Genomic DNA, 19,689 nt, shown 5'->3' with positions numbered 1-19,689 from the left:
AAAGTATCTATTAATGTTGGTCCATAATTATCACGGCATACACAAATAAACTGTAAGTAAGAGTATACCTGGCATGTGAGTTCTGTTTATTCTCTGTAGCTGTTTTTGGGGATGTGGCGAGCACATCAAGGTGGATGATCTCACGATGCCATATGTGTGAAGCGTCTGGGAGATTATAGGCTAGTATCGCGAGCAGTAAAGCTCCTCTAAAGCTTTTCGGTAACAAGGACTGAAGGTCTGCAGCTTTATCCCCACCTGCCACCCCCATCCTGCCCCCAGCCCGATTAGAGGGGCCAAAGGTCAGGGGGTTTTGAAACTAAAAACCCACCGTGAGTAAACCTTATGGGATTTTCTTCTGAGCAATTAAGGTAACATGGTTATAAAGGGGAATGGAAACCGTTGAAATTTTAGAGAAAATAAAACTAGAGCATGAAAGTGGGATAACTAACAATTTAGGGGAAAAAATAAACTCTGTCGTATGACTTAGAGGTTATCTTGAAAAGAGCAGAAAATGCCAACCAGCTCAAACTGCGATCCTTATCAGTTGAAAGATTTTCAATGTTTTTCAGACAGGAAAACACTTTCTTAAATCCTGACAGACATTTACTCAGAATAACTAAGAGCTCAAATCTTGCAGGCATTCCTGTTTGTGACCTTCCACGTGTTTGGGGGGCAGAAGCTGCAGTGAAAAGATTGAAGTAGCATAGGCTGCACGTGTGGGACAGGAAGTGGAGTGGAAGGTGTCAAAGGTCAGACAGATGCTTTCTTTGTGGACAGTGGGCAGGAAGTTTGTGCGTCCTTTCTTGGTCCTTCTCAGGCTGACGGTAGCTGCAGTCCTAATGATCTCAGATCCGTCAGATTTTTGGACTCCGGGTTATAAATTGTAGCAGGAAATGATAGCGAACCGCTGGTTTGGTTCCAGCTGGGGATCCCCTGGATCTTTTTTACATCTACTCCCAACTGGATAAATTATGCCAAGTGTGATTTAATGGATTAAAGGTGTTCCTCTTCCTCTTTATTATTCTATAGATGCTATTGTATCTCACATTTTAATATCTTAGAGTAGATCTTCATATCACATCACATCCTCCCTTTTTCCTCCTTTAGTCTTCCCTTCTGCTCCATCGTGGACTTGAGTTTTGCTCTCTTCCACTACATCTCATTACTTCTACGACTATTACTGATTTATGAAGCACTTTAGAAACAACAATGGCTGCGACAAAGTGCTAGTTCATCTTTAGATTCTTCAGCATATGACCCAATCACAATTTGGCATTGTAAGCATCCAATTTTACACTCTTGTCACAAATTTTAACCTGAAATTTGCTTTGTAAGAACATTTTCACCGTTTTGCCTTTTCTTCCTGATGCTCCTGCATTCAAGTAAGTTTTTTTTGCACTTGACTTTAAATAATTATGCTAAGTCAGAAAAAAAGATTCATCTTACCGAATTCAAACTGCATTTTTGCAAGAAATGCAAATGTTCTAGTTTTAGTTATGATCCAAACTGCTGCATAAAAACTGAATCATAATTGTGGAAGTAGAGTGATAAACTTTTTTAAAATTCTCTTTTCTGGAGAGGAATGCTAAGACATGCATTTTAACTCTCCAACCATGACTACTTCAGTATGGAAACATAAATATATTAAAATCAGCTGAGTTGAGTCCAGAATTTCTCAGGTTACCTGCAGCAGATAACTGTTTCTGAGTTTTTATTTAATAGAAATCCTGACTAGTTGGACCCGAAGCCTGGAGGTGATGTCTAAAGCTCACTGCTGTCGTCTTAAAACAAGAGCTGATGTGAACACAATTTGATTAACCTTTGTTCACAAGAAAAACCACCAAAAACTTTAAAACATGAGCATTACATCACATTAAAACATAAAGAGAAATACACATTATAACAGTATCATAAAAGGCAAAAATGAGAGAAATCATTAAGTGGGATGTTGAGGCTATAAAACCTGCAATCCTGTAAAGAAACAAATAAGCCGTGCCCTCTCTTACAGCCCAAAGCTCATTAGACAGAAGGTCCAGGCTGTTGTGTTTCTATGAATACAAATTAAAGCTGAAGCCAATAAACATATAAACTGCTGCAGTTTTAAGACTCTGAAAGGTTGTGGGGTTTCTTATGAGAGTAAAACCTGCTCACTTTCCTCCTGAATCAGATGTCCGGCACCGTTCATCTAATAAACGCTTGGTGTAAAACTGTGAGAATCTAAAAATAATAAAGGAGGAAAAAGCAAACCTACAGCTTGAGATGGAAAGTTTAGATGTTGCTGCCATAATGAAAGAATAAAAGCTCAGCCAAGTGAAAGCGCTTGGTTTAGCAGAGAATGAGCTCTGCTTGTTATTGTACGTGCCTGGCCATATTATCAAGAGGAAGCCCACATAGATAGAGCTTTTTGTTGACATTTCACTTCTTCCTTTCTTTGCTTTAACTTTCAGTGCCTGTTTTGTCCCCACAGGGACATGCAACGCATATCAAAGGACAAAATCCAACTCAATCCCCCTGTGATCGTTCATGCAATCGTTAAGGAATTGTTTCCATTTGTTGGTTTTATTTCAACCACATTTTTTCTACTCCTGAAAATAAAATTATCTGCATCCTGCCAACTAAAATGCTGCTTTGCAGAGCTTTCCTTGAATTTCAAAAGCTGAAAATCTGCTACTCAACAATTATTTTTTTACTGGTACTTTTTTCATGAGCCAAAAATGTGTGGGGGACCAGTTGCTGGGGACTTTAGATCAAGGACCCCCCCTCCCATTAAAATGATTTTATTCTTGTTCCTATGAATATTTTGCTTTGTTTTGTTATTTAAAAAGCACTGTGATTGATTGTCCATGTGAAGCTGTACATTCATACATATGTGGATAACTATTCTGGCTGAGAGTGAGGAGTTTAGAAAAGCAGGACTTTTGAGGACTAAGTGTTTGTTGTGTAGAAGAAGCCGAGTAGTAGAGAGCAGCCTGAGTGTGACGCACGTTGGACTATTGATATTGTTCGTGTTCGAGAAAAAAAAGGAGTAAAGAAAATTTACCACAACCGCATGTCTCGATACCATTTTTGTTCGAGTGTGCAACAAATGCATCAGGGTAGTGAAATTTAATTTTAGAGCTAGCAATAATGTTCAAAATCCAAATATGTGCTCTTGATCATAAAAAAGTGAACATTTTCCATTTACACAAGAACATGGATGTTTTTTTTATGATTCTCAGTGCAGAGAGGGTCAAGCAAGACAACGATCCAAAATCTCCATGTTCAGACTCAAATAAAATATTGTAAATGATGTGTTTTATGACACTGAAGAATTTGGCAGCAATGACAAGAAGTATGTTTGGAGAAGTCAAGGTGAGGCATTCAGCATTCAATATTTTGTATTTTTCTTAGACCTTTATTTATGCAGGTTGTCTCATTGAGATCCAAGATTTCATTTACAAAAGAGACATGTTTTGATAAAACAAGCCAAATTACAAACACAGCAACAAAACAAGTAATTTAGAAATTTGACTCAGTTAAATAAGCTAATAAAATATGAGGTAAAAATAAGAAAAGATTTGTCTTTTTGTATTAAAAGAGATTTGAATTGTCCAAAAGGAATCAAAGTGGATAGCTAATATGTCTGGAGGATTAAAGGTGAGGCGTTCAGACCTAAAACTGTGGTGGTGGCAGCATCATGTAGTGGGTCAGTTTCACCGCCAGGAGTAAAGTCTGTGCAAAGAGGGTGTAATGTAGAAAAAGGAAATTTGGAAACAATTTGTGCACAACTGGATTTTCAAATTAAACAACTGTCACAAATACACATCACAATTAGTTTAGGAACAGACCAAGATAGCTGACATTAAGCTTCAGACCTCAACCTCATCAAATATTTGTGGAGTATTTTTAAAATCAAGGCTTATTTTAAAGCATTTATATTCATATAGATATGAATATAAAAAAATACAAACTAAGAAAGAATGTTAAAACCAAGTTAACATGAGTAGTAATTTATTGGGTGATGCTATAGATGTAAGATGAGTGGGTGTAAAAATAAGTTCATATCCACTCCTTTGAACGTGTAAATATATTTAGCTACTGTTATCCTTTTGTTTGTTTTTGTTTTTTCATTTATTTTCTTTGCATAAATGAAAATAAATGACTTTGTTCATTATTTTATCACATTATGTTCTGTTAAACACAAAGGAAGCAGCTAACTCCAAAAAAAGCCATTCTGTTACACTTTTGGACTACAAATGTTTTAGGGGTAAAGAATCTGGAATCAATTGTCGTTAAAGAAAAATAAATAAATAAACTTACTGCCACAAGATGCAAATGCACATCACAATTCAAACCGGGTCGATTAAGGTCAGGCAAAGTAAAACTGGTGGAACCTTTGAAACTGGATTCTCCCTGTTTGGTGGTCAAATGTTTTGTTGTTTTAGGCCATAATGAGACATGCGCCTTGTAAAAGCCCCTTGGCACTGTTTGTTACGTGTTTACCTCTGCATGGGATGTTTGTTAAGTCGTTTCTGCCGTGTCGATGGTGTTTTTCATTCATCTGCATCAATCTGAAGTTACTTCCTGCCATTGTTGTGTCACATCCCCACTGTCTCCTCTCTTCCTGTCAATCTTGTCCTCTTTTTCCTCAGCAAGGAAGCTGGAAGCTTGAAGAGGATACACACTGGGAGAGGAGGAGAAGGGGGGAGCGCTGTAGTTGTGTAAGTTTGTGTGTTGGTGTGATTGTGAGAGCGAAGGAGAGCTGCTGAGGCCCTGATAAGACGTTGATGGTGTGCAGAAGAAGCATCAGCGGGTTATGATAACGCCAAAGTAAACATCGGCCCCAGCTTGGCAAACTGAAATTAGGTCACACACTGTAAAATAGTTCAGGTTTTGAGGTGATTTTAGTCAAACTGAGTAGACGGGTTTCCAATTTTTAAGTGGTTAAAACATCAAAACTTAGATTTATCATATCTATTAGATGATCTTGAATGTGAACAAAACAAAGAGATGATTCTAGATTTCAAAACAGAATAATCTTGGAACCAAAATGCGTCAAACCTGCCATGAATTAAAAACTGCTGCAATTGCTGGGTTTCAGATGATGTATCGCCGACGTCACCCAATGCAGATGGAGGGCCAGAAGTAAATGCAGCCCATTTATTTCTGTTGATCCAGCATCATAATGTCTAAAGTCTGTGTCCTGTATGATTGTTCAAACCGTTCTAATAGAGAGAAAGATAAACGTTATTTTTGTGTTTCGAAGGTAGTTGGTCACAAGGGAGTTGATTTTAAAAAACTTACCGATAACAGAAGAGAAAAGTGGATCAACAATCTACAGCTAAAAAGAGTTACTTAGAAAGCCAAGCATTCATATGTAAGGTAACATATATTATTTTTAGGAACTAGCATGGTTGTCCTCAGAGTGCTAATGTTGTCAGCAGCTAGCTGAGTCATGGACAGAAAAGATCATGTTTATTTAGTGGGACTTTCATGCTAAAAAAAAAAAAAGCTAAATAAATTAAATATAACCTACCCAGGAGTCAAACTCAAAACCAGCACCAATTATCAAGCATGGCGGTGGCAGCATTATGCTGAAGGTCTTTTTTGCTATATATTTGTGCAATGTTTGCAATGTGAGTGTAATAAAGAATAAGGAGTTGTGGTTGAAATTTGTACAGAATTTAGTGTTCAAAAAGTAAAATTATACTAAATTGCACATCAAAAAGAGTTTGATGTTAAAAACCTCTTCTTCAACCTTACTGAATATTTGCTTTAAAATCTTAAAAATGGAACAAGCCAATTTAAATTGGCTTTGGCAATTCTGCAAGAAAAGTAGTGACATTTAATGAAATCTTTACTGTATTCTTTGGACTATAAGCCGCTACTTTTCCCCCCAAGCTTTGAACCATGCGGCTCATAGCCCGGTGCGGCTTTTCTGTGGATTTTTCTTCAACCACCAGGGGGCTCTTTAGCAGGAAGTGAATCATTGGAAGTCAAAATTGGAAATAAAAGAAGAAAGTGCTAATTTTTATTTTGAACAAGCACATGCTAGCAGCAGGCAGGACGGAGAAATGTTTTCAAATTCATATGATGCAGCTTCTAAGTTGAGGGCTATTGATCTGGCAGTACAGGAGGGAAATAGAGCCGCTGTACCGAACCCTTGGTTCGGCATTGGAGACGGAGAGCTGCGTCCTTAATAAATTCAGTAGATTTATTAAGGACGGAAAACCAAGAACGGCAGAGATACCAGCGGCTTATAATCCGGTGTGGTTTATATATGTACGTTTTCGGTTTCTGTTTTGTTTGGGGGGGTCAAAAAAAATTGTAGGTGCGGCTTATAGTGTGGTGCGCGCTATAGTCCTGAAAATACTGCTTGTATTTGAACCTGTATGGATTCCCGAAAGTCCCTAGGAAATTCAAACTTGTTCAGGCAGCTCTTGTTTGTTGAAATCTTTTGCAGTTGTATGTTTTGTATTTGTTCAAACCTGCAAAAATAACAACACAACTAGCATTTAAAACTGATTTATAAGAAATCCATGCTGATGATCAGACTTTAGAAATGCACTGCAGCAACTTCAACATTCATGATTTCACTGAGGCATTTTAATACAGGGAAGACATGCTGGTATGATTTGCAGGTTTTCTGTCTGCAGCTTATTGTTTTCTTCAGTCCCTCACCTCTTCATGATTTCTTTTCATGCATCGTTGTTGTAATATGTGGTTTTAGTTTCTATCTCTTTGGTGGCGCCTTCTTTCATTGTTTCCTGTAGTTTGAGCTTTTCCACTGAAGAATCCACTAATACTATACTCTTTCTCAGTAACTTTATTTTTTTCTTATAATTTTATATTGTTTTTAACTCACTAAATAAAATTACAACCCATCAGGTCCAAATCTCAGCTGATCCATCTCAATATATATTTAAGGTTAAACATTTTCTTTTACGGTAAAAGAAAATGGACTGGGTTTTAATCACCATGTGTACAGGAGACAGTAAAGGTTTTTTTTTTACTCACATCAGCAGCTGACCTCATAGGCTATAATAAATGAGAGTAATGACAAAAGCATATGTTCAGCAGGACCTTTGGTTTGAAATTACAAAAGCCTATTGTGTTGCATCCACTTCAGTCACGGCCTTCTCATTGTGCATTAAGATGAAGGATTTCTGGGCGTGTTCTTTATGTGTGCCTCTCGCAACCTTTAAACTATACTGACGTCTTATGTTTCAAAAACTATGTGAAGTTCAGAGAAACGTAATGATCTATACAACACAGTTCATGTTACACGTGCGTGTCGACCTCACCAGGGTTTTTATCCCTCCATTCAGGGCACCGAAACGGGATTTAATTAATGCTCCAATTCCTATTTGGGCTTTTTTTTTTGTTCCTAAATAATTTCTGGATATGTCGAGCACACATCTTCTGCTTTTGTTATGTAATAATCACAAAACATTCAGTAAAAAATATGAGTATGTCAAAGGTATGACTGAATGGACAGGAGCATGCAATGGAAAAGAGACGTGGACAAGAGTTTATTGTTGTGAGCAACTCCTTCCATGTTTAATGTGGAAACAACTGAAAAATATGTTTATGCAATCTAAATAAGTAAAGAAAAGATACATAACAGAACATAAAAAATGTTGCATATGTACTGTACACACTTAGAGAAATTTTATTTTGAGAGCAGTAAAGTTGTGATGCTAAAGATCAAATATTAAACCTTTGCTTACAGTGAACATAAATAAATATACTTCCAGATTAGGGCAGATTTGTTTGGATAGCCAATTTTCCATTTAAATAAAAAAAACTGATTTAAATTTTTACTCGGGTTATCTTTGTCTGATATTAAAATATTTTTGATAATCTAAAATATTTAAACTTGAAAAACAGAAGAAATCCAAAGGAGGGTAAACACTTATCACAGCCTTCTGGCTCTATATCAGGTCTAGTTTTTATCATCCAGGGTTTTTAGATATTATCTCCTTTAGATGTGTTTATCCAGGCTGGGGATACTGAAGTAAAAGTAAAAAATGTATACAGTAATTTCAAATACAGGACTTTAAGCTGCAATAAGAAAATCATAAACCAAAAAATGGAACAACAATGTTGGTGCAAGCTGTTTTTCCTCTCTAAACTTTTGTCAGTTGTTGTATTTGTTCTCTAATCTCACAAAGTGACACTGATGTCATCATCAATTAAACAAGCCTCCTAACTTATCAGTTATCTCGTGTCAGACAGTGAGCTAACACAAACACTTACGGCACCTACTCTGACTGCAAACAAAGTGTATCTGACATGATTTGTGTCTCCGGTCTGCTTCTTCATCAGATAAATGAGCCTCTCCAGTTGAAACCTGTCACGGCGGGGCGCCTCTTCGTCTTCTAAGAGGCGCCCCGCCGTGATGCAAACCTCAGATATTTACTGGCAACCCTGATGGAAAGCGTCAGCTATTTTTACCTTTTTGTAAAAACTGTTTTCCCTCCTTTCCTCGCTTTCATTCGCGGTAAATATTTTTCACTTGGCTCAGATGACAACATTTTGAAAGCAGGAAGGTTTCTATCAACAGACTCTCCCGGTCAACTGAGTCGCAGTCAGCAAGGCAGGAGGTTAGTGGGGTGTTAAAGGAAGCTGCTGCAGCGTTGTTTAGACGTCAAATGAGAGAGAAGAAGACCACAATATCTCCTGGTGTCCTTGCGATTGTGAACATACCAAAATATGTATTTTGTTTACTTTCTTCTTCCTATTGAGTTGAACTTATGAGCTATTTTCCACAAAGATGTTTGACTTTTCAAAAATGCAACCAGACTGACTGGAGCTCATCTTTTGGTGTTCAAAACCTGAGCAGCCAATAGGTTTTAAAGCAGGAACTATTTTCTCCGGCGTGAACACAAAGCTCATTCTTATAACTGAGTGTTTACAGCAAAACACAAACACAATGGCACCCTCCCTGGGTGAGCAGTAAAGTTCAATTTATGGTTTCCACTTCCGCTTGTGCACAAGGACTATGTGGCATAAATTTTCTGGTCTGCAGCAGTCTGCAGACCCCCCAGAGTGCGGTCCAAATATATTCACCTGTGTGGATCCTGCCCCGGCTTTGGAGGTGAATGAGTCAACAACAGATTTGGAAGATGTTTACTTAAAGGAGAATCTGTGAGGAGATTTGCTCTTAAGTTGCAGTGATTTGCAAAAGTTTTTATACACCTGGAACATTTTTATGTTTTGTCATGTCGTACCAGATCTTCAATGTATCTTATTAGAATGTTACCCAATAGATCAACACTTAGCTCCATGGAGTTGAAGGTGGCAACAAAATGCTACATGGTTTCCAAAGTTTATTTTACAAATATCAATAATAAAAAAAAGAATGTCATACATTTGTATGCAGTTTCCCCGAGTTAACATTTTGAAGAATCACCTTTTCTAGATGCAAGTTATTCAGAAGATGTCGCTATACTGCAAAAGCACAAACTCTTACTAAGTATTTTTGGTCTATTTTCTAGTGCAAATGTCTTACCACACTAGAAATAAGATTTGAAAGTACAAGTTTCTAGTACTTTTTCATCAACATTAAGGATTTTTTTTTACTTAAACCTGTTATTTCTTGCTGAAAAATTACTTGTAAGTTAGTTTTCTTTCAAATATATAAAGATATTTGCAACTAGACCACAAATACTTGGCAAGACTTTTGCAGTGTACCAATTTTGTACATCTAAAGACAGAAAATTGTACATGTCCTTGAGCTCAAGCTCACTCACAGAGAAGTCCTGTAAACAGCAACTTTAAATCTTTGCCTCTGATCTGAGGTTTGGGCTTTGACTGGACCGTTCTAACACACTAGTATACTTTGATTTAATCCGTTCCATTGCAGTTCTGTCTCAGTTTTTTTGCAGCTTCTAGTAATTTTTCTTCCAGGATCACCCTGTTTTTCCTCCATACGTATCCTCATCAACTCTGCTCAGGTTCCCTGCGGAGAAGTGGCCTCAGAAATATATCTTTTTTTCCAATTCCTCATGAGTTAGAGTCTGTTTTAACATAGTGGTGAAAAGGTTTGAACATCTCTGAGCCTGGGGGCTTTTTTTTCTCACGTGGCGTCGTTCTCCTTATCGACTGAAGGAAAAGTAGTGAATTGGCTAATGAAGCCCAAATGGTGGGATATTTAAGGTCTGCTGGAAGTGTTAGCTTTAACAGCAGCTAATAATTAAAAGTGGATTTTAGCCTTGATATGATAGCTTACTCTTTGCCCAGGGGGGCCGATTAGCATGAGAGCTGTTAGTATTGGCTCAGGTATTTACATCATGAATTTTAAGATAAATTCAAGTCAGAGTTCTTCAGATCAGAAGTAACACACACACTTCGAAGAGCCAGCTGTCTCTGAACAGGACATGTGGTCTGACAGCTTAACACGCACATCAAACAACTGTCGGACCTCCACAAACGCCAAAGCAACAAGAACACACACCTCACACTCCCCAACTGTGACAAGCATCACTAAAAAAAGCCTCATAAACCAGAGAGAACTCTGTCACAATAATAGATCAAAGCCCTGCAACACACGCTGCTGCTGCTGCTCATTTCTCTCCTAGTGCAAAAGTCTTTCCCTTCAGTCTTACGGAAAGGCAGCATCTGATGGATGGCCATCGAACAAAGAGAGAGAAACAAAACGTAAACGTAAAGGTTATCTCTGTGTGCATGGTGTGTGGCTTGCAACATGAGGCCACACGTGAGGAAAACAACAACAGTAATTAATCTGACACACAGGTGGGTAATTAGGAGAGAAAACAAGAGCTGAATGCTGTGGAAGCAGAGTTGGTGGCATGCTGGGTGACTTGGTGGACGCCCTGCAAAACAACACCAGCTTTGTCCAACTGGAACTTCTCACTCTTGAAGAGCAAATATGTTCCTCTTCTTGCACAAGTAGCCTTTCAGCATCACTTAAACCTTAGTGCATTTATGTACAGTAGCTCTAATGAGCAGACTGTGAGGGAAAAAAAGTTTATAGCTGGATTAATCATCAGGACACTTGTGCTTTATTTCTCTATCAAAGAAAGGAGCTAAAAACAGACGGCTGTCGCACCAGAGAACAGATAGGAAGCCTGCTGTGATCCACTTCGGTTTGCTTTTATCCGGTTTTGCCAAAGCGCCCTGAGATACCTTCTGCTGTCCGGATGGAGCCACTCAAAAATAATTTGATTTCAGATTGCCCAAATCACAATAACAGGCAACAACAACAGCTGTCTGGGAGTAAGTGACGTTGGTGAAAGCAGAGGCAACAGGAATAAATCATCAGCTTCATAATTGGAGGAAGAAGGAACATGACTAAGGAGGGCCAGAAGGAGTAGGATGATGGGTGGAGAGAAGGGGGATGGCTTGGGAAGATTGTTGAGTGATACAGTAGTTGTGTCTAAAGGTCGGTGCCCCGGCGCCACTGCTGCCGCTCCGCTGAGAGATGTGGCATGCTGAAGACTTGAGAAGTCCCATCTGGACCAGAAAATAAAACTGAGAAACTGCTGTTAACAAAGAGAAAGGTTTTTGTCCCTCATTAAACAGCAATGAATCTAGAAAACTAAATTTTATATGCTGCTTCATAAAAAATAAGATTTCTTTGCGCTTTAAGCTTCAGATTTTGATGAGTGTGGTGTTTCCATTGATTCTTAATGATCAATGGAAATATCTTTATTGACATTACAGAACTCAAACATTCTTGTAATTTCTATGTAACTAGCTTTGTGCTAGTTATAAATTAGCATAAAACTAATAAGCTTGATAAGAGAGAAGTCCAGCTTCCCAGGGGTTTGTGTTTTGGTTATTAGCATAAACATAATTTCTAACTAGCTTTATGCTAATTTCCCACCATAGGGAAATTAGCATATGCTAATTACCCATAGATAAGGTGGGATAAGGAGCCCACCTTATCAATGGTGGGCTCCAAGTCTTTGAGGTTGGAAGTTTCCATTGCCCTAATATTTAGCTCCCTTCACAGATTTTCTATTTGATTTCATACCATACTGAGTTAAGTTAGCATCTCCTGTCGGGTGGAGTCGACAAATGCTGATACAAGTAATCAGGGACCAGCTCTTCAGGTCATCCATCATTCAATAAAAGATTATGGTTTGACTAATGTTTTTATGGTTGTGTAATTTTGTTTTTGCAACTCTTGAAGAGAGAAAAAAACTCAGTTCTTGCAAAGTATGTTTTGGAATTAAGGTGGAATGGATAAAATATTTATTTACACTTCTAACTCTTGCCTGTTTTCTTTCTTTTTAAAAAAATCTAATTCCTAAAATACAGAATAAATCCTTGTTGTCTTGTTATGCTAAACGTAGCAAGCTTTGTAACAAAACAGCTAGCTAATCCCACTGGTTTACCAAAATACACCAGAAAAATTCTTATGCTATTTTTACTTCATTCCCATATTCATTTTTCCACTTCTGTCATAAAGAAAACACTATTACTGTTCTACATGCAGTGGGCAGGAAGAAATTTGGAGAATCTGGTTTACATGCGAGTCAAGCTAACGACTGCTGGCAGCTCCACTCAAGCTAACAGCTAATCAAATAATTCATGGATTGATTTAATAAAACTCATACAGAAAACAATCAATGCTACATTTCCTAACTTTATACTTTGCAATTCTGTATGAGTCAGGTTTTTATGTTTTCACAATGTCCTCATCAAAACAATGTTTGTCGCTATGCTAACTGCTAGCAATGTGGAAGTCAGATATCCTGCTGTTAATTAGCAGACTCAAACAGGAGTTTTTCCTCTCTCCTCAATAAATTGTTCTTCCTCAGGATACAAATATCCTGCTATCTTCTAAATCACTGGCTTTGATTACAGAATGACTCAGCTGTACTGTCCGAAAGTTGTGTCTGAATTAGCCTGAGAGAAGAGCGGTTCATGATTCTCAGCATCCTCAAGCAACACAGGTTTGGTTTAGAAATTACAGATAAAAAAAACAATCTCAAATAAAACTAATGGCATCTAAAATAAAATCTAGGCAATTTTTAAAGTTGTACTAATTTTTGAGGGCCAAGTCAGGAACAATAAAATTCTGATTTTAGAGAAGTCCAGCTTTCCAAGGGTTTGTGTTTTGGGTATTTATTTATTTTTTGCATCAGATAACAGAAATAAAAAATTACACATTATATTGTGCTTCACCATTTTTTCCTTATAAGTTTAAGTAGAAATAGTAGTAGTTCACACCTTCTTTTAATCTATCCAGACACTGTTCTAGGTTAAAAAATGTTTTTAAAAATGCAGCAGTTTCAGTGATTTCAACAAGCCAGACAAGAGATCAATATTTTAGTCCAAAAAGCAACAAAAACTATATATTTCTAATTGTGTAAGTTTCTGCATAATTTTTTGAAGGTTTTACATGATAGTTTTTTGTATAATAGGAGAATATTTCTATTTACTCTAGTATTTGGTTATTTTTAAAAACTATTTTAGCAGACCTGCAGAAAGAAATATTTTAATAAGTTCTAAATTGAAAGCACAAATACATCTATGACCAAAGTTGTAGTCAAACTTATGATTTAGTATTTTCATTAGGAGGTGATCAAAAGAGGACATGATATCAATTAAAGTCGCATCTTTTTTCCATTTTTGTTCTTTGGCATGTTTCAACATGTGCAGGGGAAACAGGACAGGCAAAGAAATGCCGACAGTTTTCCTTTTCATCTGGTAAATGAGGGTGCTCCAGTAACAAAACAGCCCCCTATTGATATTAAAATGTCTGTTCTTTATGAAACCTGTGCAGGCTTTACTATCAGCCTGCTGTCCAGACATGTTCTATTAGCCCTCGTTTTCACAAATGACAGAAATATGTTTTAAGATGGACCCAGAGAGTTAAGATTTTTGTCATTTCGAATTCCTATGTAAGCGCAGCAGTGGGGAGTAATTTTTTAAATGCAAATTAAAAACCCAAAGTGTATTTTTAAAGTTTTAAAGTGACTTATTAGGGTATTTTCCAGTTAAGTTACTAATGAAATGAATGGACAGATATGTGCATGGGGAACTCAGTGCTGAGAGGGAAAGATTGGCGTGAGGGGAGGAGTTGTGGGAGGGTGCGACCCGGATGGGGGTGTGTATATAAGGGTGTGCAGATTTCACACACAGCAACAGACTTCACAGTGTCTCAGCTCCAGTGGATCTATCTGCCTTATACAAATTTTTTTTTTCTTCAAATTCAGTCAAAGAAAAGAAGAAAATGGAATCCACTACAGCTCCTTATGACTACTACGACTACGAGGAGACAGAGAACTCCACTATGTGCGACTATTCAGAGTGGGCGCCGTCGTACTCTGTCATCCCGGTGCTCTACATGCTCATCTTCATCCTTGGCCTCTCAGGGAATGGGATCGTCATCTTTACCGTGTGGAGGGCTCAAGGCAAGCATCGAGCTGCTGACGTCTACATTGGCAACCTGGCACTAGCAGACCTCACCTTCGTGGTCACTCTGCCCCTCTGGGCCGTTTATACCGCCATGGGCTACCACTGGCCCTTTGGAGTGGCTCTGTGCAAGATAAGCAGCTACGTAGTGCTTCTCAACATGTACGCCAGTGTCTTCTGCCTCACCTGCATGAGCTTCGACCGGTATCTGGCCATCGTCCACTCCCTGACCAGCTCCCAGCTGCTCACCCGTCGACACATTCGAGCCTCGCTCGCAGTCATCTGGGTGCTGTCTGGTCTGCTGGCTGCCCCCACTCTTCTGTTTCGCACCACCAAGTACGATCAGCAAACCAACCGAACATCTTGTGCCATGGACTTCAGTCTGGTCGTGACCATTAAGGAGCAGGAGAACCTGTGGATCGCTGGTCTCAGCATCTCCTCCTCAGCTCTTGGCTTTCTCCTTCCCTTCCTGGCAATGATGGTGTGCTATTGCTTCATCGGCTGCACCGTCACCCGCCACTTCAACACCCTGCGTAAGGAGGATCAGCGTAAAAGGAGACTGCTGAAGATCATCACCACCCTGGTGGTGGTGTTTGCTGTTTGTTGGCTGCCCTTCCACCTTGTGAAAACCGCTGATGCCTTGTCATACGTAGACTTGGTCCCTGCCACCTGCGACTTCCTGCGCTTCCTGCTGCTGGCTCACCCCTACGCTACCTGCCTGGCCTACGTCAACAGCTGCCTCAACCCCTTCCTTTATGCCTTCTTTGACCTGCGCTTCAGATCTCAGTGCCTGTGCCTCCTTAATCTGAAGAAATTCCTGCATGCCAGTCCAAACAGCTCCATATCCTCACAGAAGACAGAGGCTCAGTCACTGGCCACAAAGGTGTGACCACAGCGGGGGAAGAGGTTGAAAGACAAAACTTTGCAGCATCATCTGCAATCGGTTTCAGGGTGTCACCTTTGCCCAGTAGGCCCCCTCCCTCCAGGCCACTGACTGTGGACTAAAGAGGAGTGAATGTTGTTGTTTGGGGGGGATTGAATCACACAGAAACTCCAGACTCTCTTCAAGTGGCAGGCCAGTGAAACTAAACAACAAGGAAAAATGCATAAAACTCTGTTTTTTGAGGAAACTCCTGGAATGCTCATGAATTTCTCTTTGTTCTTGTGTGGACTTTTTGAACTGGACATGACCACCGCTGTTCTTATTGTCATTCATTAGTGAGCACTTGAGGAGTGATCTCCAATAGATCAGCCAGTGGTATCTTCCCCATGTCTGGCTACGTTACGTCTCCAAGTGAGCATGTAGGAAGGGAGTGTCAGTCTGGAGCGAAGGTGTTGGAGTCAGATAAGATGTTGTAAATTGTAAATTTGCGTGTGTGTGTGTGCGAGAGAGAGAGAGAGAGAGAGAGAGAGAGAGAGAGAGAGAGAGAGAGAGACGGGGTGTGGAGAGTGCTAGGGGGGCTGGCTGCCTGCCTGCAGACAGACCAGACAGACAAACAGATGGCAGCTGACAAATGGTTTCAGGTTGGTGAAAGGTCCAATTAAAAGGTGACTACTTTGACAGTCTTCTCAGTGTGAGGGTATGAGTTGTGTGCTTGTGTGTGTGGACGGTGAATGTCTCTGAATTTCCTCCTAACAGCAACATGAAAGAATTTTGTAAATACATTATTTTTGATTGTATTAAAAGAAAAGGTGCTCTGAAGAAACAAACACTCTCTCTGGTGTCACTCTGTTCCCTCTGATGGCTTGTTGTATTTTCTCCTGTCTGGTAAATATGCTTCTTCCTGTTGAGGCATTGCTGGGAGAAGGCTGTCTCCCCTCCTATTGTGTTTGGGAGAGCTGAAATCAAAGCACATGTCTGCAGGAAATGCACCCTCAACTTCTGTTTCCCTCTCCTCTAACAACTCACTTGCACAAACAATCCAGTGAGGACAAATGTTTCTAAAATGGATCAGCCACAGGAGTATTTGGTAGTCTCCCAAACAATGTAAAAATCTCAAGTGTTAATTACCAAAATGCATTCCTCAATGATGACCAAAATAGTCTGTAGCTTTTAGTAGGCTTCCACTTTAGCTGGTCCTGGAGGATGGCATTAACGGCTGGAAGGAGAGAGTCCAAAGTCTTTTAGTAGCTTAATTCAAGTCCAGTGTAAAAATGCCATTGCAGTGTATGTGAGCAGTATTTTATTAACCTTTAAATCATTGTTACATTTACATTAGATGGTCATTTACACAAAAAAATCTGATTTCTTAGATAGGAAATGGTTACTGGAGGCAGTGCCAACAACGATGAGTGAAAAACATGCCAATTATGAAATATGTGAAGAGTTTTTAGTCTCACTTACAGTAAAATAAGACAATAAAAAATATCTGTGCTCTTCACGCTGCGTTACTTTCCTGTTAGGTTGGATCTGACCATGAATGTTAATTTATTTTATTTTTAGCATGTGTTTCACACAGGAAGATAATTGATGATGCACAGCCTCCAACTGCCATTTCCTTTGTTAATAATTTGTTATTTTATGTATAAATAACCATCCAACACAAATATAGCAGCAGCTTATAGGCACATGCAGCAGTATTTGAGTAATCTTGTACCAGAACCTCACTTAAATATATTTTTTCAGTCCCCCATCGCTTGATGGTAAAGAAAATTGTTTCATGAAGCTAGAAATACAGTCCAGGTTTAGCTTTAAAGCACATTTCGAGACTAAACAAATTTGACATTAATAAGCTTTTTATAGGATATAATCAGCAACAGCAGGGAGACAGAGGGATTGGGCTAATCCTTAATCAGTGATTTGAAGTGGGTGTTGCTGTTTTTTCTCCTCTTGGTAATACCTGGTAGCATGGCTTTATATGAATAATGGAAATAGATACACTTGCTCTGTTTCAGTAAATATGAATAATCTACTTCAATTTATTGTATTAGGAATGCATGTGAGATTAACACGAAGTTGTTCATTTTTTAAGTGGAAATGAAAAAAAAATGTTTTTCATGGTAAAAATAAAAATCAAGAAAGTATGATGTGTATATTTACTCTTTTTACTCCTCATCTATAAATAAAATCCAGTTTGGTAAGTAAATGAATCTCTGTTCTGTCAGGAACACGGATATTTATTAAAGAAAATTTTGTGAAAAAACACAGCTAAAGATATGGAAAGAATTAATCAGAGAAGCAGCGAAGCGGCAGCAAAGATGCCCTTATATTGCCTTGTTGCTGAAAATGTGCTATATAAATAAAATTACCTTGCCTATTGACCATGGAGGATCTGCAACAATTTACAGCCAGAGGGAGAATCTGTTAGCAGGATAACCACACCCTCCTCACTGTGAAACACTGTGGCAGCTGCCAGGATGAAAACCTGAGGCTGCAAAAGTTGTTGGACAGCGATGGAGGTTCAACTTCCAGCAGAACTACACTAAACATGTCAACAGACAGTGGGTCGCTTTAGACGGAACCATATGCATAAGTTAGAAAGGCATAGCCAAAATCCTGATATAAATCCAATTGAGAATTTGTGGCAAGAACTGAATATCAGTGATCACAGAATCTCTTCTTCCAGCTTGACTGAGATTGAACTATGTTGCAAAGAGGAATTGGCAAAGGTTATGCTAATAGATACATGCCCCAAAAGACTTACAGTTTTGTTAAAAGAGGAAGGGTTGTAAAAAGCATTGACCTAAGGGGATAAATACAAATGTACACCACACTTTTCAGATTTTGATTTGTAAAAAATGTTGTAAACAATACATCATTTCCCTTGCACCTCCAAGTTTTCTTCCGCTTCTTAGTTCTGCACAAATTTGTGTTGGTTTATAACATAAATTCCTAAAAGAAGTAGAACAGACAACATACATACAGTTTATGGTTGCATGTGCAAACCATTATGCACCAGGAAGCAAAGAATATAGACTTCAAGGAAGTAGCTTTTCCAAGCAGCAGACATTTTTACAGGATGACTTGTCACATTATTCTCCACCTGTTACCATCAAAGACAGAGCACTGCTGTGAAAGATAATCTGACTAGATTACTTTCATAGCTTTTTGAGTTTTATGAGGCCAATGTGGTCGATTTACGCAGATTTCATGGCATGAAGTGGACAAACTGCAACTCCACAGAAGTGATTTATGCCATTTGACCAAAAGTGACCTGAGTATTTGTCTGAGTTTAGAAATGATCAGAAAGTTTTCTTCTGTTTTCTCTGTGGAAAATGAAGATGGGGCATGCAGGTCACAGGTAAGCCTTTTAACACCTATGAACATAAATTGTGTTTTTGTGTGTTTTTCATCCTTGCTGGGAAAATATTACAAAGATATTTTGGGAGGAAAATTAGATTTTCTAGAACTTCTGTCATTCAGTAGATGCCACAAAAACTGATTTTCTGTATCGATTTGAAGAAGTGTTACCTGTCCCTCTGTAAATCATAAAGGTAAATGCATTTGTAATGATGTTTTTCAGCTCAATTAATTAAAAGCTTTTTACTTAATCTGTTGATAAAAGGCATTTTCAGTTTGAGCAATCATAAATGGAATAAAGTAATTCAGAATTCAGTTTTGAGAATTTAGAAACACGTTTTACAAAATGTAGAAAATAAACTCTTAAATTAAGGAGGTTGTTGACCCTTCAAACCATTATTCTGTCAAAGGAGTTTTGTACTTACTTTTTATGAAACAAATGTTAAAGGATTACCTTAAAGAAAGAGTAGGGAGTATTTAACATGCAGATGATAACTTCTAATGATCTCAGGAGGAGGAAAAACAACAATGACAGAAGCCTAAAAATCTGAATTTAAATAAGACTGGTGTACATCTGTCTTCAGAAATCACTAAATGATAACAAAAAAGTAGCCAGTCAGCTAACTGTGCCTCAAATCTTCTGACAGAGTAATGATTAAGCAGCTTAAATCAGTAAGATGGAGAGGAAGAAGGTCGAGGTTTGAATATTTAATGACAGCAGATTATGTGGAAAGTCCAAAAAGCTGCATAGTTTATTGTTAGAGAACTGTGGCATCTTGATTTTACAAACACATATAAAAAAAGAGTCTTGCTTGTGATAACTTTAACTTAATTTCAGGTTTCAGACAGGAAAATCTGGGGCTTTTTTCAGAATTTAGATTAATACACTTTCTTCTTTGAGAAAATTCAGATTTGACACACACACACAAAAACCAACAAACCACAAAACTGTGCAACTATTAGTTACACTTATCTTGACTTTAGAGTTGCAGGCGGTAGAGCACTGATGTGGAAAGGTTGCACAAAGATAAAGCATTCTAGTTTCTTAGAGTGGGCCCCTCGTTGCCAGACTTGATACT

General features: G+C 38.4%; 1 protein-coding gene across 1 annotated transcript; it reads left to right on the top strand.

Moving 5' to 3' along the window:
- Nucleotides 1-14,082: 14,082 nt before the first annotated feature.
- aplnrb (apelin receptor b) lies at nucleotides 14,083-16,087 on the top strand. Its single transcript, XM_028026318.1, has one exon. The coding sequence runs from the start codon at nucleotides 14,189-14,191 to the stop codon at nucleotides 15,257-15,259; it is 1,071 nt and encodes a 356-aa protein (XP_027882119.1). The 5' UTR covers nucleotides 14,083-14,188; the 3' UTR covers nucleotides 15,260-16,087.
- Nucleotides 16,088-19,689: the final 3,602 nt, after the last annotated feature.

Source organism: Xiphophorus couchianus, chromosome 8 (assembly GCF_001444195.1).
Source record: "Xiphophorus couchianus chromosome 8, X_couchianus-1.0, whole genome shotgun sequence".
Taxonomy (NCBI): domain Eukaryota; kingdom Metazoa; phylum Chordata; class Actinopteri; order Cyprinodontiformes; family Poeciliidae; genus Xiphophorus; species Xiphophorus couchianus.
The sequence above is the reverse complement of the archived record's forward strand: the minus strand, read 5'-3'. Positions and strand labels throughout refer to the sequence as shown.

Coding starts and splice junctions, on each gene's coding strand:
- aplnrb (XM_028026318.1), top strand. CDS start 14,189: ATGGAATCCACTACAGCTCCTTATGACTACTACGACTACGAGGAGACA.